Genomic DNA, 26015 nt, shown 5'->3' with positions numbered 1-26015 from the left:
CCCTCCCCTCCCTCCCCGCCCTCCCTCCCCTCCCTTCGCTGTGGCTGCGAGGAGATTGCCATTGAGAGAGGTTCTCAATTCCACACGGAGGAGCGGCTGCTGCTGCTGCCGCTGCGTATACAAGTGTGGCGGTGTTGGTTGGCGGTTTGCGGAGACTTTGGTGATATCAACAGCACCTCGAGATTGCGATTTAGAGGACAGAGCCCGGGCGTTGGAGACTGCTCCCACCACCGCCTCCTCCTCTCCTCCTCCACGTTCCTCCTCCTCCTCCTGTTCCACACCGCCCCCCCCTCCATCACTCCACTCCACTCCCGTCGGCTATTCATTGCAGCTCTCATTCTCCCGGGCGGAGGCCAGAGATAGGAGAGGCAGAGGAGAGAGAGAGAGGAGGGGGAGAGAGACAACGTAGACCACAGATTCAACACAGCTTTAGTGAGACACACAGAGAGAAAGAGAGGAGTGGAGAGAGAGACAGGGGAGAGATACAACGTAGACCACAGATTCAACACAACTTTAGTGAGACACAGAGAGAGAGAGAGGAGGGGAGAGAGAGCGACAGGGGAGAGATACATTGTAGACCACAGATTCAACGCAACTTTAGTGAGACACACAGAGAGAGAGAGAGGAGGGGAGAGAGAGCGACAGGGGAGAGATACATTGTAGACCACAGATTCAACGCAACTTTAGTGAGACACACAGAGAGAGAGAGAGGAGTGGAGAGAGAGACAGGGGAGAGATACAACGTAGACCACAGATTCAACGCAACTTTAGTGAGACACACAGAGAGGAGGGGAGAGAGAGCGACAGGGGAGAGATACAACGTAGACCACAGATTCAACACAGCTTTAGTGAGACACACAGAGAGAAAGAGAGGAGTGGAGAGAGAGACAGGGGAGAGAGACAACGTAGACCACAGATTCAACGCAACTTTAGTGAGACACACAGAGAGAAAGAGAGAGAGAGAGAAGATTTTTTTTTTTAAATATCTTTTCGTCGTTGTTGGCTTCAGCCGCGGGGTTGACGTTGCCGAGATGAGCGGCTGTCGGTGCGTGAAGAGGCGGCGAGTGGAGTTCGCCCGTTAGGAGGAGGAGTGGTGGTGGGGGGGGGTCCCGACTCATCTAGCGGTCGTGACGGGCACCGCTGCTGTCATCAGCAGTTTGGGTGGTGGGTGGGTTGGGGGGGTCCCGGCGTCGTTTGGTGCTTAGCGAGGAGCGACACCGGCAAGAGTCTCGAGTCACGACGCGGATCCATCCAGCTGACGGCACCGGTGAGTCCATTACACACACACACAAAGACAAAGATCACCCGTGTAGGCTTAGCAGACTGTAGGGGCAAGTGCTGTTAGTGCAGTTCAAAGGAAATTCGTTTTCAAATCTCTTCGCAGATCTGTCCCTGATGATGTCATTTAAAAAGACAAAGATCCCCCGTGTAGCTTTCACAGACTGTTGAGGCAAGTGCTCTTAGCGAGCACCTATGAAGGCCGGAACGGTACACGAGGGGGGTGGGTGGCCAGCACCACGCCCGGCCGCCTTTGTCTCCCCAGTGGCGATGTTTACGCACCGCACTAGGTACTAATTTCAGGCTGAGTCGACCTAGGGGACGCCCAGGACTGGTGCAGATAAATCGTCACCGGGGTTGCCGGTGAACGGGAATCGAACTCGGGTGGGCGGATTGATAGCGCGGCGCGCTAACCGCTGTGCCACCACTCCCCCCCACACACACAACACACACACAACACACACACAACACACACCACACACACAACACACACGACACACACACGACACACACACAACACACACAACACACACGACACACACACCACACACACACAACACACACGACACACACCCAACACACACAATACACACACACACCACACACCCAACACACACAACACACACACGACACAACACACACAGAACACACAACACACGACACACACGGCACACACACAACACACTACACACACAACACACACACACACAACACACACACACACAGCACACACACACACACAACACACACACGACACAACACACACAGAACACACAACACACGACACACACGGCACACACACAGCACACTACACACACAACACACACACACACAACACACACACACAGCACACACACACACACAACACACAACACACACAACACACAACACACGACACAACACACACACGACACACACGACACAACACACACACGACACACACGGCACACAATCAAGTCCACAACTCATTTGGAAAACTTCCGTGCAATTTTGTCGGCGATGTTCGCCTCGCCAGTCGCACATTGGATTCCGTCTCCCGCTCGGGGGTGCGCCTTGTTGGAACAATGGGTGGCGAGCATGCTCAGCAGTAGCGCGAGCATGGGAATTGCAGGGGCTGCGCTTTGACCATTGCGCCGAAACGGCCGTGTTGAGCACTTAAGTTCTCTGTTTAACCCGTGTGTGTGTGTCTGTACGTGTGTGTGTGTCTGTACGTGTGTGTGTGAGTGTGTGATACGTGGGGAGCGGTAGTGTAGCGGTTAGCGCTACGCTGCGCTACGAACCTGGCGACCCGGGTTCGATTCCCGCTCAAGGCCAACAACCAGTGACGATTATCTGAAACCGGTCCCGGGCCTCCCCTAGGTCGACTCAGCCTCAAATGAGTACCCTGGTGATAAACATCGCCACTAGAGAGACAAAGGCGGTCGGGCGTGGTGCTGGCCACCCACCCCCTCGTGTACCGTTCCGGCCTTCATAGGTGCTCGCTAACAGCACTTGCCCCTACAGTCTGTTAAGGCTATATGGGGGGATCTTTGTCTTTGTGTGTGTGTGTGTCCGTGTGGGGAGCGGTGGCGCAGCGGTTAGCGCTACGAACCCGGCGACCCGAGTTCGATTCCCGCTCACGGCCACCAACACCCAGTGACGATTCTATGAACCGGTCATGGGCCTCTGCTAGGTCGACTCAGCCTCAAATGAGTATCTGGTGCGCTGTTGTAAACATCGCCAACTGGGGCAGACGAAGGTAGCCGGGCGTGGTGCTGGCCACCCACCCCCTCGTGTGCCGTGCCGGCCTTCATCGGTGTCACTCGCTGACAGCACTTGCCCCGACGGCCTGTCCACAGGCTACACGGGGGACCTTTGTCTTTGTCAGTGTGTGCCCCGTGACACGGCCGAGGCAGTCGCCGATGATGACCGCTGGATGGGTACGGTGCGAAAGAAGTTCACACACACGGTGGGATTGCTAAACCGTCTCTTTGCCTCTTTACTTTTTAGCTTCCAAATACAAAAAAAAAATCGAAGCATTTTTAGCCTCGCTCAGTTGTTGGCACGTGTGGAAACTCCCCGTGTCTATGGCCGGGGACCGGTTCATCCAGAGTATGCTCGCGGTAGTGGAACATTTGGAAATTCCACATTCCTCTGGCAGGGATGTACCCCAATATGTAGGTGAAGCGGTGTTGCCACATCAGTGCTTAGTGAGAGGGATGATGACCCTGATGGTGATGGTGATGATGGTTGTTATAATGATCGTAATTATGAGAGTGCTGATTTCTATGATAATGAATGATGCAGCTGTTGCCGATACTGAAGATGATCGTGGTGATGGCGATTGAAATGATAACGATGCTGCTGCTGATGAGTGGTGGTGGTGGTGGTGGTAATCGATTACTATGATGGTCTTCACGATGATGAGATGTTATCTCCCTCCCAGAGGTGGGACAAAGTCATTGTTATGCAAGTCCAAGTCGAGTCGCAAGTCATCAAATTCATGACTCGAGTCTGACTCGAGTCCAAGTCACATGACTCGAGTCCACATCTCATAGGTGGGACAAAGTCATTGTTATGCAAGTCCAAGTCGAGTCGCAAGTCATCAAATTCATGACTCGAGTCTGACTCGAGTCCAAGTCACATGACTCGAGTCCACATCTCATAGGTGGGACAAAGTCATTGTTATGCAAGTCCAAGTCGAGTCGCAAGTCATCAAATTCATGACTCGAGTCTGACTCGAGTCCAAGTCACATGACTCGAGTCCACACCTCTGCTCCCTCCCTCGCCTGGTATGCAGGAGATCGTGGGTTCGATCCCGACCCTGATGCGTGCATATTTGGAATTTGCGTGTCTCTCTTTCTCCCCGTGGCCGTGTGGATTTAAGTATTAACTATTTTATTTTATTTTACCAGGTAAGGCACCACTGAGCTGTGTGGCTCTTTTTCAAAAGCGACCTGGCCACAAATGATAGCCTCAACGAAGTGGCTTATCACGTGGAGATGTCGAGCAAGCAACCAAACACTCGACACGCGCGGTGATGTTGATTCTCAATGTGTAGAGAAAATCGGAGGACCCGGTTCGAAACATCCACGCGACCACGGGGAGAACACAGGCGTCAGTGTAGGGATCGAACCGACGACCTCCTGTATACCAAGCGAGGTAGTTAACATCTCACCACCGACATTGAATCAACACGCGTTTAGAATATGATGATTATGATGATAAGCCCACTTCGTTGAGCTATCATCTGTGATAGGCCAGGCGTCTTACCGGTCAAAACCAAAAAGCCGTAGAGCTCAGCGGGCTTTAACGCTGAAAAAAAAAACACACACAACAGTGGATTAAAAAAACGAGTTGAGTTTTTGACATCGTTTTACATTTCGCGTGAAACGCGGGGAGCTGCGTTTGTGAGCGAGGCCTCTGTAAATCAATCGAGGCGTGGTTCCTCACGCCCTCGATTCATCACTCCGAGGGCGTGCAGGGTGCCCAGCACAGCAACTTCGCTGTGCTGGGGCTAGGAGGAAGCCCGGTTCATTGCGCGGTACAGCAAGGGGTGGGTGGGGTGGTTGACCTTGACCTCCCGGCCAGCAACACTGATGAATGTTGACCCCTCCACCAGCCCCACCACTCCCTCCTCCTCCTAGCACGCGTGGAGATTCTCCGGGTTAATCAACCCCCCTCCCTCCCTGCCTCCCCCAGCACGCAACGCTTTGCTCAATCCACTGCTGGATGAAGAGCTCCCAGTTCCATGTTGATGATGATGGGGGTGGGGGGGGGGAGGGGTGGCGGGGGTGGGGTGCATTTGTGAAACCATACTTCACCACGATTGGGGTAGAGCATTGTTGGTGCAGTGGAACGCTCGCTGCCCTATGACCCCGGTGACCCGAGTTGGACTCACAATCACGGCCAACACCAGTGACGACCGATATCGACCCACCACGACCACTCCACCAGCCCGCACTGACCAGAATGGTGAAGTATGGTCGAACAAACCCCGTGCCTGACATGGCGTTGGGAGATCTACATTCAGCAGGGGATTTACACTTATTATTTTTTTTCGAAATCACAGTTTTAATTGTCAATATTGTTCGTCGTTATTATCTCATTCACAATCAACGTTTTTGGGTGTTAGATCGCGTCATTTATAAATGTGTCGTAACCCTCCACCACCCGACACGGCCAATCAGCAAAAAAAGTGTCACGTTGACAAAAGACAAATTAGTTCACTGCTTTAGCCCACCGGTGTGTTGAAGCGTGAAACCACAACATTTACAGTTTTTGAGTAGTACGACGTTTCGCTGGTAATAGCATCCAGCATCATCGGGCAATTAGTGAGCCACCGCACCGCTCGTCAGCCTCGTTACCGTTCCAGCGCGCTGACCGCTGTACCACCGCTCCTCTCACAATCGCATGCCATCTGTGTAGTTTAACTTCATCGGAATGGGATGGGGGGGGGGGCAACGTTTGAGCAGCAGCAGCAGCAGCATCACGATCACGATCACCGTCAATCACTGGGGGCCGCACGCAATCGTGTGGGTAAACTCAACCGTGGCCCTAAACACACAGCAACACGACCGCACGCGCGCTCTCAGTGAATGAATGAAGCCATTCCCCATGAGCACAATGCACAGCACCGGGTGTGGTGGGGGGTGCAGAGAGAGAGGGGGGGGGGTGTTCGCGACGATGATTGGACCCCACTCCGAGTTCCCTCCGGGCTCACAGCGCTGCGGGTTACACGTTGCGCCACGCACACAATGCACCCCTCTGTCCGTCAGGCTGATTGTCGGTGCGTCTGTCTGTCTGTCTGCTCAGTCTGTGTGTCTGTGTTCCGTCCGCTAGCCTGTCTGTGCGTCTCTGTCTCTGCGTCAGACTGTCCTGTCTCTCCGTACACCACTCAGTCTGTTCGTCTGTGTGTCAATCCGTCTGTCCCACCATCAGTCAGTCTGTTCGTCTGTGTGTCAATCCGTCTGTCCAACCATCACTCAGTCTGTCCGTCTGTGTGTCAATCCGTCTGTCCCACCATCACTCAGTCTGTCCGTCTGTGTGTCAATCCGTCTGTCCCACCATCAGTCAGTCTGTTCGTCTGTGTGTCAATCTGTCTGTCCAACCATCACTCAGTCTGTCCGTCTGTGTGTCAATCCGTCTGTCCCACCATCAGTCAGTCTGTCCGTCTGTGTGCCAATCTTTACGTCTGTCTGCCTATCACTCAGTCTGCCCGCCTACACACCCCATCTGTCGGTATCTCCGTCCACCACTGAGTCTGTCCGTCTGTGTGTCAATCTATCTGTCTGTCCACTACTCAGTCTGTCCGTCTGTGTGTCAATCTGTCTGTCTGTCCACTACTCAGTCTGTCCGTCTGTGTCAATCTATCTGTCTGTCCACTACTCATTCTGTCCGTCTGCGCATGGATCTGTCTCTCCGTCCATCACTCAGCGTGGTGCTGGCCACCCACCCCTCTTGCCCCAACAGTCTGTTGAGGCTACATGGGGGATCTTTGTCTCTGTGAGCAGCGTGGAACAGACATCGTCACGACCACAACGGTGTCCAATCACCGCACTGCAGGTCACACATCTCGCTCATTCACCTGCCCACTCACTCACCCGGTCACTCGTTCACTCACCTACCCCGCTCGCCAAATAGTTCGCTCACTCATTCACCCGCCCACTCACTCACCCGGTCACTCGTTCACTCACCTACCCCGCTCGCCAAATCGTTCGCTCACTCATTCACCCGCCCACTCACTCACCCGGTCACTCATTCACTCACCTACCCCGCTCGCCAAATCGTTCGCTCACTCATTCACCCGCCCACTCACTCACCCGGTCACTCATTCACTCACCTACCCCGCTCGCCAAATCGTTTGCTCACTCATTCACCCGCCCACTCACTCACCCGGTCACTCATTCACTCACCTACCCCGCTCGCCAAATTGTTTGCTCACTCATTCACCCGCCCACTCACTCACCCGGTCACTCATTCACTCACCTACCCCGCTCGCCAAATCGTTCGCTCACTCATTCACCCGCCCACTCACTCACCCGGTCACTCGTTCACTCACCTACCCCGCTCGCCAAATCGTTCGCTCACTCATTCACCCGCCCACTCACTCACCCGGTCACTCATTCACTCACCTACCCCGCTCGCCAAATCGTTCGCTCACTCATTCACCCGCCCACTCACTCACCCGGTCACTCATTCACTCACCTACCCCGCTCGCCAAATCGTTCGCTCACTCATTCACCCGCCACCTCACTCACCCGGTCACTCATTCACTCACCTACCCCGCTCGCCAAATCGTTCGCTCACTCACTCACCCGCCCACTCACTCACCCGGTCACTCATTCACTCACCTACCCCGCTCGCCAAATCGTTCGCTCACCAAATCGTTCGCTCACTCATTCACCCGCCCACTCACTCACCCGGTCACTCATTCACTCACCTACCCTGCTCGCCAAATCGTTCACGCACTCATTCACCCACCCACCCATCCCCTCAATCGCCCATTCACCCACCTAACCCCCCACTCACGCACCATCTCACTGACTCACTCGCTCACCCCATTCCCACGCACTCATTGAATCGCTCAGCCACCCACTCACCACACTGCAGCTCGCTCCTCTTACTGCTTCTTCCCTGACACCGCTCCACTTTGCAATTCTCCTTCTCCCACCACCACCACCATCGTCTCGTCGTCCCGTTCCCCAAGTTCTTACAACAACTTTGCTCAACTCCATTGGAACCTCAATTGCCAGTAAAAAATATGATAATTGGTTTTTTACCCTTTTATCTGGCAACAAAACTGACACTTTTTTTTTAGTGCGCCTTTTGGCGTCATCTGGTCCAACACCATGTGAGACTAGGCTCTAAGGAAAGCTGTCTCGGGTGTAGACCAATCAACTTCAAGGACAGTGCATATCATTATCAGAGTTATGTTTTTGTTTGCATTACGACTGCAGGTATTGTGGTCTATGCAAACATGACTCCTCGTAATAAAGGTGTCAGTTTTGTTGCCAGATAAAAGGGTCAAAAAAACAATGATCAACTTTGCTCAATTCAATCAAACGTGTGACACCCCAATCCATCACACCTTCAACAGCGCTGCTTGTTGCTGGCCGCTTGGTGTGTTTGGCGGGGGGGGGGGGGCGTTGGGCACAGCGTGAGCTCATCAACTTAAACGAAAAAAACCCCATCTAGGATTGGGTTGACGATGGGCTGCAGCTGCTGATGATGATGCTGATGATGCTGCTGCTGCTGATGATGCTGGTGCTGCTGATGATGCTGCTGATGATGATGATATTGCTGCTGCTGTTGCTGATGATGCTGCTGCTGATGATGCTGATAATGATGATTCTGCTGCTGATGATGCTGATGATGCTGGTGCTGCTGATGATGCTGCTGATGATGATATTGCTGCTGCTGCTGATGATGATGATGCTGCTGCTGATGATGATGATGATGCTGCTGCTGATGCTGCTGCTGCTGATGCTGCTGCTGCTGATTCTGCTGCTGATGATGATGATGCTGCTGATGATGCTGCTGCTGATGCTGCTACTGCTGCTGATGCTGCTGCTGATGATGCTGCTGCTGTTGAGGATGCTGCTGCTGATGATGATGATGATTCTGCTGCTGCTGATGATGCTGCTGATGATCTTGCTGCTGATTATGATGATGCTGCTGATGATGTTGCTGATGATGCTGGTGCTGCTGATGATGATGCTGCTGATGATGATGATATTGCTGCTGCTGCTGTTGCTGATGATGCTGCTGCTGATGATGCTGATAATGATGATTCTGCTGCTGATGATGCTGATGATGCTGGTGCTGCTGATGATGCTGCTGATGATGATATTGCTGCTGATGATGATGATGATGATGCTGCTGCTGATGCTGCTGCTGCTGATGCTGCTGCTGCTGATTCTGCTGCTGATGATGATGATGCTGCTGATGATGCTGCTGATGCTGCTACTGCTGCTGATGCTGCTGCTGCTGATGATGCTGCTGCTGTTGATGATGCTGCTGATGATGATGATGATTCTGCTGCTGCTGCTGATAATGCTGCTGATGATCTTGCTGCTGATGATGCTGCTGCTGATGATGCTACTGATGATGCTGCTGATGATCTTGCTGCTGCTGATGATTCTGCTGCTGCTGCTGATGATGATCTTGCTGCTGCTGCTGATGATGCTGCTGATGATGCTGCTGATGATGCTGCTGTTGATGCTGCTGTTGATGCTGCTGATGATGCTGCTGATGCTGCTGATGATGATTCTGCTGCTGCTGATGCTGCTGATGCTGCTGATGATGCTGCTGATGATGATGCTGCTGCTGATTCTGCTGCTGTTGATGCTGCTGTTGATACTGCTGATGATGCTGCTGATGCTGCTGATGATGCTGCTGCTGATGATGCTGCTGCTGATGCTGCTACTGCTGCTGATGCTGCTGCTGCCAATGGCTGCACGGTGCAGGGCTGCACGGGTATAAACACATTCGTCGGAGGCTTAGGGATCTGTTGAACTTCACGGTTCAGTCCGTGTGAACCCAAGAGACGAAAGGCGCCCTCCTCCACAAAGACGTCCCCCACCCACCAACCCATCCCACCCCCGGGTCTCACACCATTATCCCAGGCGCCACGATTGAACCTCCCCCTTTGTTCTGCGTGGAGTTTGGGATATTCCAATGGGACACGCGGTCACAGGGGGTGTGTGTGGGTGGGTGTGTGTGGGTGGGTGGGTGGGGGGGCTGCTACGATTTGCAGTAGTCCCACAACCGCGGTATTGCTATCACCGTTGCTGAGTCATACCCGTTTGTGAGTGGATCAGTCCATTCTAGATTTGAAGCTGAAGTGACTGCAAGGATTCATATACTCTTAGTTCTTTCGGTAAAGTCACCATGTAGGTAAAAAAATGAAATAAAAATTAATCCAAATAAAATAAAAATCACGACGTTTCGGAGGCAACACAAGTCTCCGTCATAAGATGGTACCGTCACAGCCAGATTAGCTGCACAAAGTGGCTGTGACGGTCCCACCTGATGACGGAGACTTGTGTTGCCTCCGAAACGTCGTGATTTTTATTTTATTTTTTATTAATTTTTATTAAAACATTTTTTACTCTACGTGACTTTACCGAAAGAACTAAGAGTATGGATCAGTCCACTTCGCTCATCGTACGCCTCTGGATTCAGGGAGGAGTGGTGGGTGTCGTGCCGGGTCGTACCATTCAGCTCAAATTAGGCGGGGGTGGGGGGTGCAGATGATTGAATTGCAAATGTCCTGACTTTTAACGTGTGTTGTGAAGAAGGCCCATTGGCCGAAACGTTGCCTATCGTATATTACTTTTGACCTTGACGAACGTAGAAGGAAAATAATAAAATAAATACAAATTAACCCGTAAAAACAAAGTTTTTCACTATAAATCCTTTATATGCGTGGCATCGGTTTTATTTTATTATTCATTTCTGTTTTTCTTGAGTAAGAGTTTCATTTTTATCACATTGGTCTTTGAAACGGGCGGCTAGAGTCCTCTCGTCCTCTGGCTTGAGATGGCTGCCACCTATGGGTCAGATGATTGGTAATTAAATAAAATTGTTTTTTTCCTAAAATGTAGAAAATTTTGGAAAAAAATGTTCACGAAAATAAATTGTCACGCACAACGAGTGTGTGTCAGCTCGATTGGATCACGGGAAGTGGGTTAAAAAACGACCGAAAATTTGCACGGTCGTAAGCGCGCAAGCAAGCAAGCAAGTGAACTTAATATAAAGGATTTAAAAATAAAACAGACTCTGTCTTCTCGACAGACCTGTTTCTTCACCTGAAGACGGCTGCTTGCGTTGTGGCCGAAACGTCGTGAGAATTATTTGATTATGTTTTATTTTTATAATTTTATTATTTTTACTTCTACGTGACTTTACCGAAAGAACCAAGAAGATGAATCCCTGCCGTCACGAAAGCTTTAAATCGAAATTTTATTATGTTTTATTTTTATTATTTTATTATTTTTACTTCTACGTGACTTTACCGAAAGAACCAAGAAGATGAATCCCTGCAGTCACGAAAGAAGCTTTAAATCGAAACTTGACGAACGTGTTGAATCTTTTATTGTGTTACTCTGACGTGGAGGGATGTGAGCTGCTCTCGGCACGGTGCAGCGAAACGTCGGACATCGTAGAGCTGAGCAGCAGGCAGTGTAAATTTCGATTTAAAGCTTTCGTGACTGCAGGGATTCATCTTCTTGGTTCTTTCGGTAAAGTCACGTAGAAGGGAAGTAATACAAATAGAACACATATTATTATATTTTATTATTATATTATTTTATTATGTTTTATTTTTATTATTTTATTACTTCCCTTCTACGTGACTTTACCGAAAGAACCAAGAAGACAGCAGGCAGTGGTTAAAGTGGCTGCTGAAAATTGAGAGGTGGCAATTGGTGGTGGGTCTCCCCTAGGTCGACTCAGCCTGAACATCGCAAAGCGTCGTGTTGTTGACGGGTGCTTAAGCGCAATTAACCTCGCACGCATTCTGCGCTCGCTAATGACGCTTTTCTTTCTCAAGAAACCCGCCATGGCAATGTGGAATTTCCACCACTTCCTCATGGGGCCACCAAACAGAGACGGGCAACATCTCACGCTCGTTTGAGTCTTGATATACTTTTGACTTTTTCGCGAGTATAAATCTGAATTGTACGATCGCTCCGTACGCAGACAAACTTAATTTCTACTCGCTTTATACTACCTGGCTTCGCCCGGGACTTGAATTATTGTCTTGGATGAATACACAGCCTATGGGTGCGTGACGTCAGCAGGCACACTGCGTGACGTCAGCAGGCACACTGCGTGACGTCAGCAGGCACACTGCGTGACGTCAGCAGGCACACTGCGTGACGCTGCCGCATGCGGGTGACATCACAGATGTGACGTCACCGCTCACTTGCCGTGCAAAATATATCCATTGTTGCGCCCCCTCCTTTTCCAAAATACAAAAGTGAATGTTTATACGTTTTGCATCGTGTACAGTCTGGAAGCTACTCACATGCCAAATTTCAAGTTTCTTGCATGTCGGGAAGTATGCTAAACATTTCGAGCAGACACACACATTCACAAATTTCCATTTTTAAATCCTTTATATTAAGTTCACTTGCTTGCGCGCTTACGACCGTGCAAATCTTTCGGTCGTTTTTTAACCCACTTCCCGTGATCCAATCGAGCTGACATTTTGCACACAGACTCGTTGTGCGTGACAATTTATTTTCGTGAAAATGTTTTTCCATAACTTTACACTTTTTAGGGAATTTTTTATTTATTTAATTACCAATTGCTTAATGGTGGCAGGCAATCATCTGACCCATAGGTGGCAGCCATCTCAAGCCAGAGGACGAGAGGACTCTAGCCGCCACGCATATAAAGGATTTATAGTGAAAAACTTTGTTTTTACGGGTTATACTTGTTTTATCGAAGGATAAAAGTAAAAAATCTCATTAATGGTTACGACCATTCTCCGCAGGGTTGCCGGGCTCACCCTCCGTGATCGCGTGAGGAGCTCGGTAAGCCGGGACAGGCTCCGAGTCGAGCCACCGGAGCCAGTTGAAGTTGTTCGGGCCACCAGGTAAGGATGCCACCACCACCACCACCACTGGTAGATTCTACCTGGAACTGTGGCGGGCAGCAGCAGCAGCAGCAGGGACCCACTGGGGAAGATCCCGGGGCAGGCCCAGGACATCGCTGCCCGCGGTGGGACGATGAGCGAGAGTCTGTGTATAGTGTAGTGTATAGTGTAGTGTATAGTGTAGTGTGTAGTGTAGTGTATAATGTAGTGTATAGTGTAGTGTATAGTGTAGTGTATAGTGTAGTGTATAGTAGTGTATAGTGTAGTGTATAATGTAGTGTATAATGTAGTGTATAGTGTAGTGTACAGTGTAGTGTGTAGTGTAGTGTATAGTGTAGTGTATAGTGTAGTGTATAGTGTAGTGTAGTGTATAGTGTAGTGTATAGTAGTGTATAGTGTAGTGTATAGTGTAGTGTGTAGTGTAGTGTGTAGTGTAGTGTATAGTGTAGTGTATAATGTAGTGTGTAGTGTAGTGTATAGTGTAGTGTATAGTAGTGTATAGTGTAGTGTATAGTGTAGTGTTTAATGTAGTGTATAATGTAGTGTATAGTAGTGTATAGTGTAGTGTATAGTGTATTGTATAATGTAGTGTATAGTAGTGTATAGTAGTGTATAGTGTAGTGTATAGTGTAGTGTGTAGTGTAGTGTATAGTAGTGTATAGTGTAGTGTATAGTGTAGTGTATAGTAGTGTATAGTGTAGTGTATAGTAGTGTATAGTGTAGTGTGTAGTGTATAGTGTAGTGTATAGCGTAGTGTATAGTAGTGTATAGTGTAGTGTATAGTAGTGTATAGTGTAGTGTATAATGTATAGTAGTGTATAGTGTAGTGTATAGTAGTGTATAGTGTAGTGTATAATGTATAGTAGTGTATAGTGTAGTGTATAGTGTAGTGTATAGTAGTGTATAGTGTAGTGTATAATGTATCGTAGTGTATAGTGTAGTGTATAGTAGTGTATAGTGTATTGTAGTGTATAGTGTAGTGTATAGTAGTGTATAGTGTATAATGTATAGTAGTGTATAGTGTAGTGTATAGTAGTGTATAGTGTAGTGTATAGTGTAGTGTATAGTAGTGTATAGTGTATAGTAGTGTATAGTGTAGTGTATAGTAGTGTATAGTGTAGTGTAGTGTATAGTGTAGTGTATAGTAGTGTATTGTGTATAATGTATAGTAGTGTATAGTGTAGTGTACATTAGTGTATAGTGTAGTGTATAGTGTAGTGTATAGTAGTGTATAGTGTAGTGTATAGTAGTGTATAGTGTAGTGTAGTGTATAGTGTAGTGACTTGTAATGTATAGTGTAATGTATAGTGTAGTGTATAGTAGTGTATAGTGTAGTGTATAGTAGTGTATAGTAGTGTATAGTGTAGTGTATAGTAGTGTATAGAGTAGTGTATAGTGTAGTGTATTGTAGTGTATAGTGTAGTGTATAGTGTAGTGTATAGTGTAGTGTGCGTGTCTCTCTCTCTCCCCGTGGTGAGATGTTAACTACCTCGCCTGGTACACAAGAGGTCGTGGGTTCGATCCCTACCCTGACGGCTGCTGCTGTATATTTAGAGTTTGCGTGTCTCTCTCTCTCCCCGTGGTCGCGTGGATTTTTCTCCGGGTCCTCCTGGTTTTCCCTCCGCATTTTGAATCCACATCACCACGCGTTCAGAGTTATTTGGCTGATATTAATGTCCACACGATGAGCCACTTCGTTGAGGCTATCACTTGTGATGGGAAGCTCAGTGGGCATTACCTGGTAAAATAAAACTAGTTTAGTTTGATTAATTTCAGTGTATTTATTGATTTTAGCTTTCTGCGTAAAATAATGGTACAATATATACAAAGTTCGTTAAATACCTAAACAAATCTTCTTGGTTTTTTCGGTGAAGTCACGTAGAAGGGGAGAAATAATAAATAAATAAAACATTATAAAATAATTATCACGACGTTTCGGCCACAACGCAAGCAGCCGTCCTCAGGTGAAGAACAGGTCTGTCGGAAAGACAGCGTCTGAATGACACACCACCAGGCTTGGAGCGTATATTTAAGCTGGGTTGGAGGGGGAAGAGCGTTGTGGCCGAAACGTCGTGAGAATTATTTTATGAAGTTTTATTTTTATTATTTTATTATTTCCCTTCTACGTGACTTTACCGAAAGAACCAAGAAGATGAATCCCTGCAGTCACGAAAGCTTTAAATCGAAATTTAATCATGTTTTATTTTTATTATTTTATTATTTCCCTTCTACGTGACTTTACCGAAAGAACCAAGAAGATGAATCCCTGCAGTCACGAAAGCTTTAAATCGAGATACCTAAACAAAGTTTTGTCAAATGTAGGCATATAGAGGTGTTTACTGCGCAGTATAAAATTTTATTTTGTAAACTCGGAATGGAGTGCGCCCTGCAACCTCCAAGGGATCAACTCCCGACAGCTGTGCTCGTCCACAGCAACGTGGAATGTCCCTCCTCCCGCCTCCCCAACAACAACAGATGTAGCAGGTGAGGACCTTGAACACGAGAGAGGTGGGAGGGTGGTGGCGGTGGTGGGGTTGGGGGTGGGCGAGGAAGGAGAGCCCCACCAGCCCTCAAAAAAACAAACTCGCCGTGGCCGAATTTGATGGAAAAACAAACCCACGAATTTTTCGATTTAAAGCTTTCGTGACTGCAGGGATTCATCTTCTTGGTTCTTTCGGTAAAGTCACGTAGAAGGGAAGTAATAAAATAATAAAAATAAAACATAATAGAATAATTATCACGACGTTTCGGCCACAACGCAAGCAGCCGTCCTCAGGTGAAGACCAGGTCACCTGGAGGAGGAGGATGGGGTGGTGATGGGTGGGACGAGTGGGGTGCGGGGAGGAGGATGGGGTGGTGATGGGTGGGATGCGTGGTGTGCAGGGAGCAGGAGGAGGATGGGGTGGTGATGGGTGGGATGCGTGGTGTGCAGGCAGGAGGAGGAGGGGGTGGGGATGATGGTGATAATGATGGTGGTGATGATAATGGTGATGATGATGATGGTAGCGATGATGAGACTGGGAATGTCAGACAAAGTTGCAGGGCACAGCAGAAGGAAGTCAGCGATGACACATTGTTTGTGATGCCCCACGATTATTTTTCAACGTTCGCGGAATGTTCCACGCAACTCCATCCCGAGACCGCTTTCAACTCGCAAGCTTCTAACAGCGAGCAGTGCATCACCCAGTGTGAGATAGCGACCCAGACTCAAGATGCCACACAAGCGCCAGCCAATAAAGCCAAAGATTGTTGTCTATATAGATATACAATGGAAATGTGTGAATGTGTGTGTCTGTTCGAAATGTTTAGCATTCTTCCCGACATGCAACCAACTTGAAATTTGGCATGTGGGTAGCTTCCAGCCTGTACACATTGCGGGACCATGGGTCTCTATGCGGGACCATGAGTCTCTGTGTGAGACTGTGGGTTTCTATGTGGTACCACGGGTCTCTGTGAGAGATGATGAGTCTTTGTGTGAGATGTGGGACCATGAGTCTCTGTGTGAGATGATGAGTCTCTGTGTGAGACCGTGGGTTTATATGTGGAACCACGGGTCTCTATGTGGGACCATGAGTCTCTGTGTGAGACCGTGGGTCTCTATGTAGAACCACGGGTCTCTATGTGAGATGATGAGTCTCTATGTGAGATGATGAGTCTCTGTGTGAGACCGTGGGTTTCTATGTGGAACCACGGGTCTCTATGTGAGATGATGAGTCTCTGTGTGAGACCGTGGGTCTCTATGTGGTACCACGGGTCTCTATGTGAGTTGATGAGTCTCTGTGTGAGACCGTGGGTTTCTATGTGGTACCACGGGTCTCTATGTGAGATGATGAGTCTCTGTGTGAGACCGTGGGTTTCTATGTGGTACCACGGGTCTCTATGTGAGATGATGAGTCTCTGTGTGAGACCGTGGGTTTCTATGTGGTACCACGGGTCTCTATGTGAGATGATGAGTCTCTGTGTGAGACCGTGGGTTTCTATGCGAGATCATGGTTCTCTTTGCGGGACCTGCACATGTTGAGTTTGCATGTTGCACCTCCCCGTGGTGGTTGCGTGCATTTATCTCCGGGTCCTCCGGTTTTTCCCCCCTCCACATTTAGAATCAACGTCACGCGGTTCAAGGTGATTTGGGGGCTGCAATAAATGTCCACGCCATGCCACGACGATGACGATGATGATATCGGTCGCTTTGTCGGGCTTGCCACGTGTGATGACTGGGTGGCTTAGAAAACACGGGCTTCAATGCAACTCAGTGTGCCTTAGCTAGCCTGGTGAAATTAAACACGAAAAAAACGGTTCGATAGTTGAGTTGAATCGCTTCTAAATTTGAAGCTTTCGTGACTGCAAGGATTCATATTCTTGGTTCTTTCGGTAAAGTCACGTGGGTAAAAAATGAAATTAAAATTAATAAAAAATAAAATAATAAAATCACGACCTTTCGGAGGCAACACAAGTCTGGGACTTGCGCACAAACACGTCCACGTTGACGCCTACGAGCACCTCGTGATCTCTTTTAGCCCCGCCCCCCCCTCCTGATACGTTCCATTCATTGGCTACCACATTCTGATAAGCTCCCCCCCCCTCTCTCCTCCCCCTCAACTTGTATTTAAGGGCTTGCATCTTGGAATCCCTGCCTCACTTGATGCAGCAAATCTGGCTGTGACGGTCCCACCTGATGACGGAGACTTGTGTTGCCTCTGAAACGTCGTGATTTTTATTTTATTTTTTTATTAATTTTAATTTCATTTTTTACCGACGTGACTTTACCCAAAGAACTAAGAGTTTGAGTCGCTTCGTTTGACACGTAGGCTTTTCGCGAGTAATGTTATTCGTAATTAAGGTTTGTGGGTTTGACGGCGTTAGTGTCAATGTTGTGTCGTAACCCTCCACCGCCCGATACAGCCAGTAAGGTGTGTCACGTAGACAACGCGACAATTAGTTACTAGTGTGGTGTATAGTGTAGTGTAAAGTGTAGTGTATAGTGTAGTGTATAGTGTAGTGTATAGTGTCATAGTGTATAGTGCAGTGTATAGTGTAGTGTATAGTGTAGTGTAAAGTGTAGTGTATAGTGTAGTGTATAGTGTAGTGTATAGTGTCATAGTGTATAGTGCAGTGTATAGTGTAGTGTATAGTGTAGTGTATAGTGTAGTGTATAGTGTAGTGTTTAGTGTAGTGTATAGTGTAGTGTTTAGTGTAGTGTATAGTGTAGTGTTTAGTGTAGTGTATAGTGTAGTGTTTAGTGTAGTGTATAGTGTAGTGTATAGTGTAGTGTTTAGTGTAGTGTATAGTGTAGTGTAAAGTGTAGTGTAAAGTGTAGTGTATAGTGCAGTGTATAGTGTAGTGTATAGTGTCATAGTGTATAGTGCAGTGTATAGTGTAGTGTATAGTGTAGTGTATAGTGTAGTGTATAGTGTAGTGTTTAGTGTAGTGTATAGTGTAGTGTTTAGTGTAGTGTATAGGGCAGTGTTTTGTGTATAGTGTAGTGTATGGGGTAGTGTAGAGAGTAGTAAATAATGTAGTGTACAGTGTAGTGTGTAGTGTATAGTGTAGTGTTTTGTGTTTAGTGTAGTGTATAGTGTAGTGTATAGTGCAGTGTATGGGGTAGTGTAGAGAGTAGTAAATAATGTAGTGTACAGTGTAGTGTGTAGTGTATAGTGTAGTGTATAGTGTAGTGTATAGTGTAGTGTTTAGTGTAGTGTATAGTGTAGTGTTTAGTGTAGTGTATAGTGTAGTGTATGGGGTAGTGTACAGTGTAGTGTATAGTGTAGTGTATGGGGTAGTGTAGAGAGTAGTAAATAGTGTAGTGTGTAGTGCAATATACAGTATAGTGTATAGTGTAGTGTATAGTGTAGTGTGTAGTAGTGTATAGTGTAGTGTATAGTGCAATATATAGTGTAGTGCATAGTTTAGTGTATAGTGTAGTGTATAGTGTAGTGTATAGTGTAGTGTATCGTAGTGTATAGAGTAGTAAATAGTGTAGTGTATAGAGTAGTATATAATGTAGTGTATAGTGTAGTGTATAGTGTAGTGTATAGTGTAGTGTATAGTGTAGTGTATAATGTAGTGTATAATGCAGTGTATAATGTAGTGTATAATGTAGTGTATAATGTAGTGCATAGTGTAGTATACTATCTCAGCCGACAAGTGCGTTGGAGAATAAACCCACAACATCCACGACTTGAACACGACGTCTCAACGCCAATTACGCCCATCATCATCATCATCCCCCAATTTTTTTTTTACCACAACAACTCCGTCCAACACCTTGCGTGTCCGCCCCTGCGTCTCTGCGTCTCACTCACGCAGCGCCACGATGGACCCTCGCGACAACCACGGACACGCTCCGGCACAACCAAGACGAGACACGCCACATCACCACCACCACCACCACCATCGCCACCATCGCCTACTGCCGCTGCTTCTCCTCCTCATCCTCACCCTCTGGGTGTGCGCCACCCCGAGCCGCGCCGACATCTTCTGGCACAAGACGCGCGTTCCGCTGGTGCGCGACCTGCGGGTCGTGCCCCTCGACCCGTCGCACTTCGGAGCGCCGGCCACGCCGCGTGCCGCCTGCGGCCCCGTGGCCTCCCTGGCGTGCCGCCCCCCCTCGCCCTGGTGGCAGCAACACGCCGCTGGCGGGCCCGCCGGTGGTGGTGGCGCTGTGGATGTCGACTTTCTGCAGCAGCTACAAGAGCAGTTGTCGTACGAGACGGTGGGTGGGTACGAGTGTGTTTGTGTGAGTGTCAGCGTAGCGCTAACCGCTACACTACACACACAGACACACACACAGACACACACACACATCCACACACACACAGACACACACACAGACACACACACAGCCACACACACAGACACACACACACAGCCACACACACACAGACACACACACAGACACACAGACACACACACACACACACAGACACACACACAGCCACACACACAGACACACACACACAGACACACACACAGCCACACACACACAGACACACACACAGACACACACACAGCCACACACACAGACACACACACACAGCCACACACACAGACACACACACAGACACACACACAGCCACACACACACAGACACACACACAGACACACACACAGCCACACACACAGACACACACACACAGCCACACACACAGACACACACACAGACACACACACAGCCACACACACACAGACACACACACAGACACACACACAGCCACACACACAGACACACACACACACAGCCACACACACAGACACACAGCCACACAGCCACAGCCACACAGCCACACACACACACACACAGCCACACACACAGACACACAGCCACAGCCACACAGCCACACACACAGCCACACACTCACGGTTAAACAGAGAACTGAAGTGACTCAACACGGACCGTGTCAGGTGTTGGTAGCCACCGTGAGCCGCGAATGGAACTCGCTCACCCCCCCTCCCCTCCCCTCCCTCCCCGCAGGTCTACGACAACGGCACCCGCACGCTCACCCAGGTGGCCATCGACGGCCTCGGCACCCGCGGCCCGTCGCCGCGTCCCCTCCCCCGCCGCCGCCGTCCCCGCCGCCAGATCTACGGCACGGACGGCCGCTTCACCATCGCGGCGGACGGCTTCGCCCAACGGCACCCCTTCTCGGCGGCGGTGCGCCTCTCCACTGGCTGCACGGGCGTGCTCGTGTCGGACCGCCACGTGCTCACGGCCGCTCACTGCCTCCACGACGGCCGCGACTACGTCAAGGGGGCACGGCGGCTGCGCGTCGGCTTCCTCAAGCGACGCTCGGCTGGGCCCGACGAACGGCGAGGCAGCGGCCGCGGCGGCGGCGGCGGCCGGGAGAGAAAGGTGAAGGCCGGCCGCGGAGAAGGCCGCGGCGGCCGCGGGGAAGGCCGCCCCGAGCGTTCGCGGCGGCAGCAGCAGCAGCAGCAGCCGCTCGACAAGGCGAGCTTCAGGTGGTCGCGCGTGCGTCGCACGCACCTCCCCAAGGGGTGGATCCGCCCGTCGCAGTCGCAGTCCCCCGGCGGCAACGTCGCGGGCACCGGCATGGACTACGACTACGCGGTGCTCGAGCTGAGGCGCCCGCACGACCGACGGTTCATGGAGCTGGGCGTGAGTCCCCCGGCTGGGCGGCTGCCGGCCGGCCGACGCCTCCACTTCTCGGGCTTCGACGACGACCGTCCGGCGAGCCTCGTGTACCGCTTCTGCGCCGTGGCGGAGGAGAGCGCCGAGCTCACGTACCAGCGGTGCGACGCGCGACCCGGATCGAGCGGCTCGGGCGTGTACCTGCGGCTGCGCGACGCCGCTAAGCGTCGCTGGACCCGCAAGGTGGTGGGGGTGTTCTCGGGCCACCAGTGGGTGGAGGTGGGGGGCGAGGCGGGCGAGGCGATGGCCCAAGACTTCAACGTGGCCGTGAGGATCACGGCGCTCAAGTTCGCGCAGATTTGCTACTGGGTGAAGGGGAACTACGCCGACTGCAGGGATGGGTGATTGGTGGGGGGGGGCGGTGGGCAGGTGGTGGTGGCGGGCGATGGGGTGATGGGGAATGATGGTGATGATGATGGTGATGATGATGGTGATGATGGGGGTCGGTGGGCAGTGGTGATGGTGGGCGATGGGGTGATGGGGAATGATGGTGATGATGATGGTGATGATGATGGTGATGATGGGGGTCGGTGGGCAGTGGTGATGGTGGGCGATGGGGTGACGGGGAATGATGGTGATGATGATGGTGATGATGATGGTGATGATGGGGTCGGTGGGCAGTGGTGGTGGCGGGCGATGGGGTGACGGGGAATGATGGTGATGATGGGCGATGATAATGATGGGCAATGATGGTGATGATGGGCATGGTGATGATTATGGTGATGATGGTGATAATGATGGTGATGATGATGGTGATGATGGGCATGGTGATGATGATGGTGATGATGGGCATGGTGATGATGGGCATGGTGATGATGATGGTGATGATGGTGTGGATGGGTATGGTGATGATGGGCATGGTGATGATGATGGTGATGATGGGCATGGTGATGATGGTGATGATGATGGTGATGATGATGGTGATGATGATGGTGATGATAGGCGATGATGATGCGCGATGATAATGATGGCCGATGATGGTGATGGTGATGATGATGGTGATAATTGGCATGCTAATGATGATGGTGATGATGAGGATGATAGTGAGCGATGATGATGATGGGCGATGATGATGGGCGATGATGATGGACAATGATAATGATGGACGACGATGATGCTAATGGGCGATGATGATGGTGATGGGCTATGGTTATAGGCGTTGAGGGTAATGACGATGGCCGATGAAGAGGATGATGATGATGATGGGTGAGAGCCGATGGCACAGGTATCAAGATTGGCCGCCCTGGAATTTTGTTAAAATGTTTAATGAATCACTGATAAGTACTAAGAGGTCGAGGAGAGGCTGCTGCCTCTGTGTGCGACGAATCGGTGGCGGAGTTCAAGTTCTAGGTCGACTACGAGGTCGACTTACAGGTTGACTACCCGGTCGACTATGAGGTCGACTACGAGGTCGACTTGCAGGTCGACTACGAGGTCGACTTGCAGGTCGACTTGCAGGTTGACTACGAGGTCGACTACGAGGTCGACTTGCAGGTCGACTACGAGGTCGACTACGAAGTCGACTTGCAGGTCGACAAGAAGGTCGACTTGCAGATCGACTACCAGGTCGACTACAAGGTCGACTACCAGGTCGACTTGCAGGTCGACTACGAGGTCGACTTGCAGGTCGACTACCAGGTCGACTTGCAGGTCGACTACGAGGTCGACTTGCACGTCGACTACCAGGTCGACTACGAGGTCGACTTAAAGGTCGACTACCAGGTCGACTTGCAGGTCGACTACGAGGTCGACTTGAAGGTCGACTACCAGGTCGACTTGCAGGTCGACTACGAGGTAGACTTCCAGGTCGACTTGCAGGTCGACTTCCAGCCGCCGCTGTGCATTTCCGATTTGATCACAAACCCTTGCGTGTTTTAATTTTTGACTTCACACTTGATGTTTTAAGTGCACAGGGAACGTATCAAAAGTATTTCCCAGGATCCACTGAGTTCATTCCTCCAGCCTGCACGCCACTCGTCCCACCCATCACTTCCTCCTCCTGCTCCCAACGTCCCAAGTTGTCCTCGCCCCGTGCTCCTCCACCACCGGTGGACTCACAGCAAATCATCGCAACCCCCCCCCCCCCCCAACTTGATCAACGCACTTCTCCCTATTATAGTTGTTATGATTATTCATCTCTCCTCTCTCTCCTCTCTCTCTCCTCTCTCACTCTCTCTCCTCTATCTCTTTTTTTTTTACGATCAGTGGAAACAAGAAGATGCTCGGTGTATTCGGCACTTTGTTTCGTTCATCATTTCGTAAAATGCTTTTTTTTTTTAAACGGGGCTTTATGTAACCCTCGCTCGCTCGCTCGCTCTCTCGCTCGCTCGCTCGCTCGCTCTCTCTCTCGCTCGCTCTCTCTCTCTCTCGCTCGCTCTCTCACTCGCTCGCTCTCTCGCTCGCTCTCTCGCTCGCTCTCTCTCTCGTTCTGTCGCTCGCTCTCTCGCTCGCTCGCTCTCTCGCTCGCTCTCTCACTCGCTCGCTCTCTCTCTCGTTCTGTCGCTCACTCACTCTCTCCTCTCACTCTCTCTCGTTCTCTACTCTCAATCCTCACCACGGGTGGACCAGGAGGTGCCGTCACCCCCGGCTCCGACACGAAAATGCGGTACTCAGCAAAGTGTCGACTCCACCTGTTTCCCTTCCGTAACGGGGATAGAGCGTTGCCCCCTCGCACACGCGCATTTTCTCCGGATGCTCAAGAGGTTTGCGTCCAACGCTCTCAGCGTTAATCGGCCGATGACACCTTGATACGTAGAGGAGCGCAGAGCTCGGGCAATTGTTGCCTGCGCCGGGTTCTTCACCACCGCGTGGCTGCTGCTGCTGGTGCCTTCCTCGTCTGCGGTTCCTCCTCCTCCTCCTCCCCCTGGCGCCTCTGAGTCGTCCTCTCTCTCTCTCCCATCCGAGTCGTCCCCTCCGAGTCGTCCCCTCCGTCTCTCTCGCTACGAGAGCAAGGAGCGGACGCCGTGCGGGTTGACATCGTTGTTAGGTTTTTTCGGTAAAGTCACGTAGGTAAAAAATTTAAATTAATAAAAGTAAAATGAAAATAAAATAAAAATCACGACGTTTCGGAGGCAACACAAGCTTCCGTATTCTTAGGTTTTTTCGGTAAAGTCACGTAGGTAAAAAATAAAAAAATAATAAAAGTAAAATAAAAATAAAATAAAAATCATGGATACAGCAATCATGCTGTGACTGTTCCACCTGAAGACGGAAGCTTGTGTTGCCTCCGAAACGTCGTGATTTTTATTTTATTTTTATTTTACTTTTATTAATTTTAATTTTTTTACCTACGTGACTTTACCGAAAAAAACCTAAGAATATGAATCCTTGCAGTCACGAAAGCTTCAAATCTAGAATTGACATCGTTGTCATCAACAAGGGGGCGAACACCTCCACGGCTGAGCTGCACCACCGACTCAAGGTTTTATTTTAACCAGGCAGGGAATTCGAGAGGCGCAGAGAGGATCGTGGAGTCGTTCCCCGGGGTTGTCGATGTGACGAACAGCAAACGCGAAAGGGGAAACGAACGAAACAGAATAACAATGTCCAGCTTTGAACAGCGCACCTTTTGTGCGTCGTTGAAGCTCTCGAGCTGGTGGTCTAGACAAGGCTGAGAGAGTCGGCCACGCCCAAGGATGTGAGTGGCGCGTTGCTGATTGTTCTGCCGTACGTGAGCAGCAGCAGCAGCAGTAGCACACCTCTGAACGTTGTCAAAGCTTCCGAGTTGGTGGTCTAGGCAAGGCTGAGAGCGTCGCACAGGGATGGGATCGGCGCCTGAGTTTCGCTCATCGTTTAACAGGCGAAGGGATTTTGGGATTCCTACAGGAACCGATTCTCTGCGCCCCGATCCGGTGTAAATACACGCCACGCGCTTAACCTTCAACCGCGTACTTTAAACTCGTTGGCATCGCTTCTCGTCCACAACGTTACGAAGCCCAAACAAAGTGTCCTTGTTGCTGTGAGAATGATAATAAATAAACATACAAACAAAAAACGAAATGCCGTAATTGCTGATGCCGATCAAGCCGATACTCGTCTCGTGAGCAATTAAGTCATTAACGTCGGTCGTGTCGCGCGAATATGATGGTGCTAGGAATTGCACTAATCGTGGTGCTTAAATTAAGTGGAGAGAATGGTGTACACACACACACAATGTAGCTTGCGCAGTGAACACACACACACACTGTGTACCTTACACACTGAACACACACACACACAGTGTAGCTTGCGCAGTGAACACACACACACACACTGTGTACCTTACACACTGAACACACACACACACAGTGTAGCTTAAACAGTGAACACACACACACACCGTGTACCTTACACAGTGAACACACACACACACACCGTGTAGCTTACACAGTGAACACACACACACACACTGTGTACCTTACACAGTGAACACACACACACACACACCATGTACCTTACACAGTGAACACACACACACACATCGTGAACCTTACACAGTGAACACACACACACACACATCGTGTACCTTACACAGTGAACACACACACACACCATGTACCTTACACAGTGAACACACACACACACACACCGTATACCTTACACAGTGAACACACGCACACACACCGTGTAGCTTACACAGTGAACACACACACACACACCATGTACCTTACACAGTGAACACACACACACACACCATGTACCTTACACAGTGAACACACACACACACACACACCATGTACCTTACACAGTGAACACACACACACACCGTGTAGCTTACACAGTGAACACACACACACACCATGTACCTTACACAGTGAACACACACACACACCGTGTAGCTTACACAGTGAACACACACACACATCGTGTAGCTTACACAGTGAACACACACACACACACCGTGTAGCTTACACAGTGAACACACACGCACACACCATGTACCTTACACAGTGAACACACACACACATCGTGTACCTTACACAGTGAACACACACACGCATCGTGTAGCTTACACAGTGAACACACACA

The 26015-nt window shown here is 49.9% G+C and overlaps 1 protein-coding gene across 3 annotated transcripts; it reads left to right on the top strand.

Annotated features, from left to right (window-relative positions):
- On the top strand, window positions 1-24305 carry LOC144950278 (serine protease 23-like). 3 transcript variants are annotated; one of them, XM_078880352.1, is made up of 5 exons: window positions 1-1267; window positions 6730-6822; window positions 12761-12862; window positions 19169-19574; window positions 20334-24305. In XM_078880352.1, the coding sequence occupies exons 4-5, from the start codon at window positions 19176-19178 to the stop codon at window positions 21351-21353; spliced, it is 1419 nt and encodes a 472-aa protein (XP_078736478.1). In that variant the 5' UTR covers window positions 1-1267; window positions 6730-6822; window positions 12761-12862; window positions 19169-19175; the 3' UTR covers window positions 21354-24305. The 3 variants fall into 3 exon arrangements, with proteins under 3 accessions (XP_078736478.1, XP_078736479.1, XP_078736480.1); XM_078880354.1 differs by lacking the exon at window positions 1-1267 and adding an exon at window positions 4336-4419; XM_078880353.1 differs by lacking the exon at window positions 6730-6822.
- Window positions 24306-26015: the final 1710 nt, after the last annotated feature.

Source organism: Lampetra fluviatilis, chromosome 57 (assembly GCF_964198595.1).
Source record: "Lampetra fluviatilis chromosome 57, kcLamFluv1.1, whole genome shotgun sequence".
Taxonomy (NCBI): Eukaryota; Metazoa; Chordata; class Hyperoartia; order Petromyzontiformes; family Petromyzontidae; genus Lampetra; species Lampetra fluviatilis.
The sequence above is the reverse complement of the archived record's forward strand: the minus strand, read 5'-3'. Positions and strand labels throughout refer to the sequence as shown.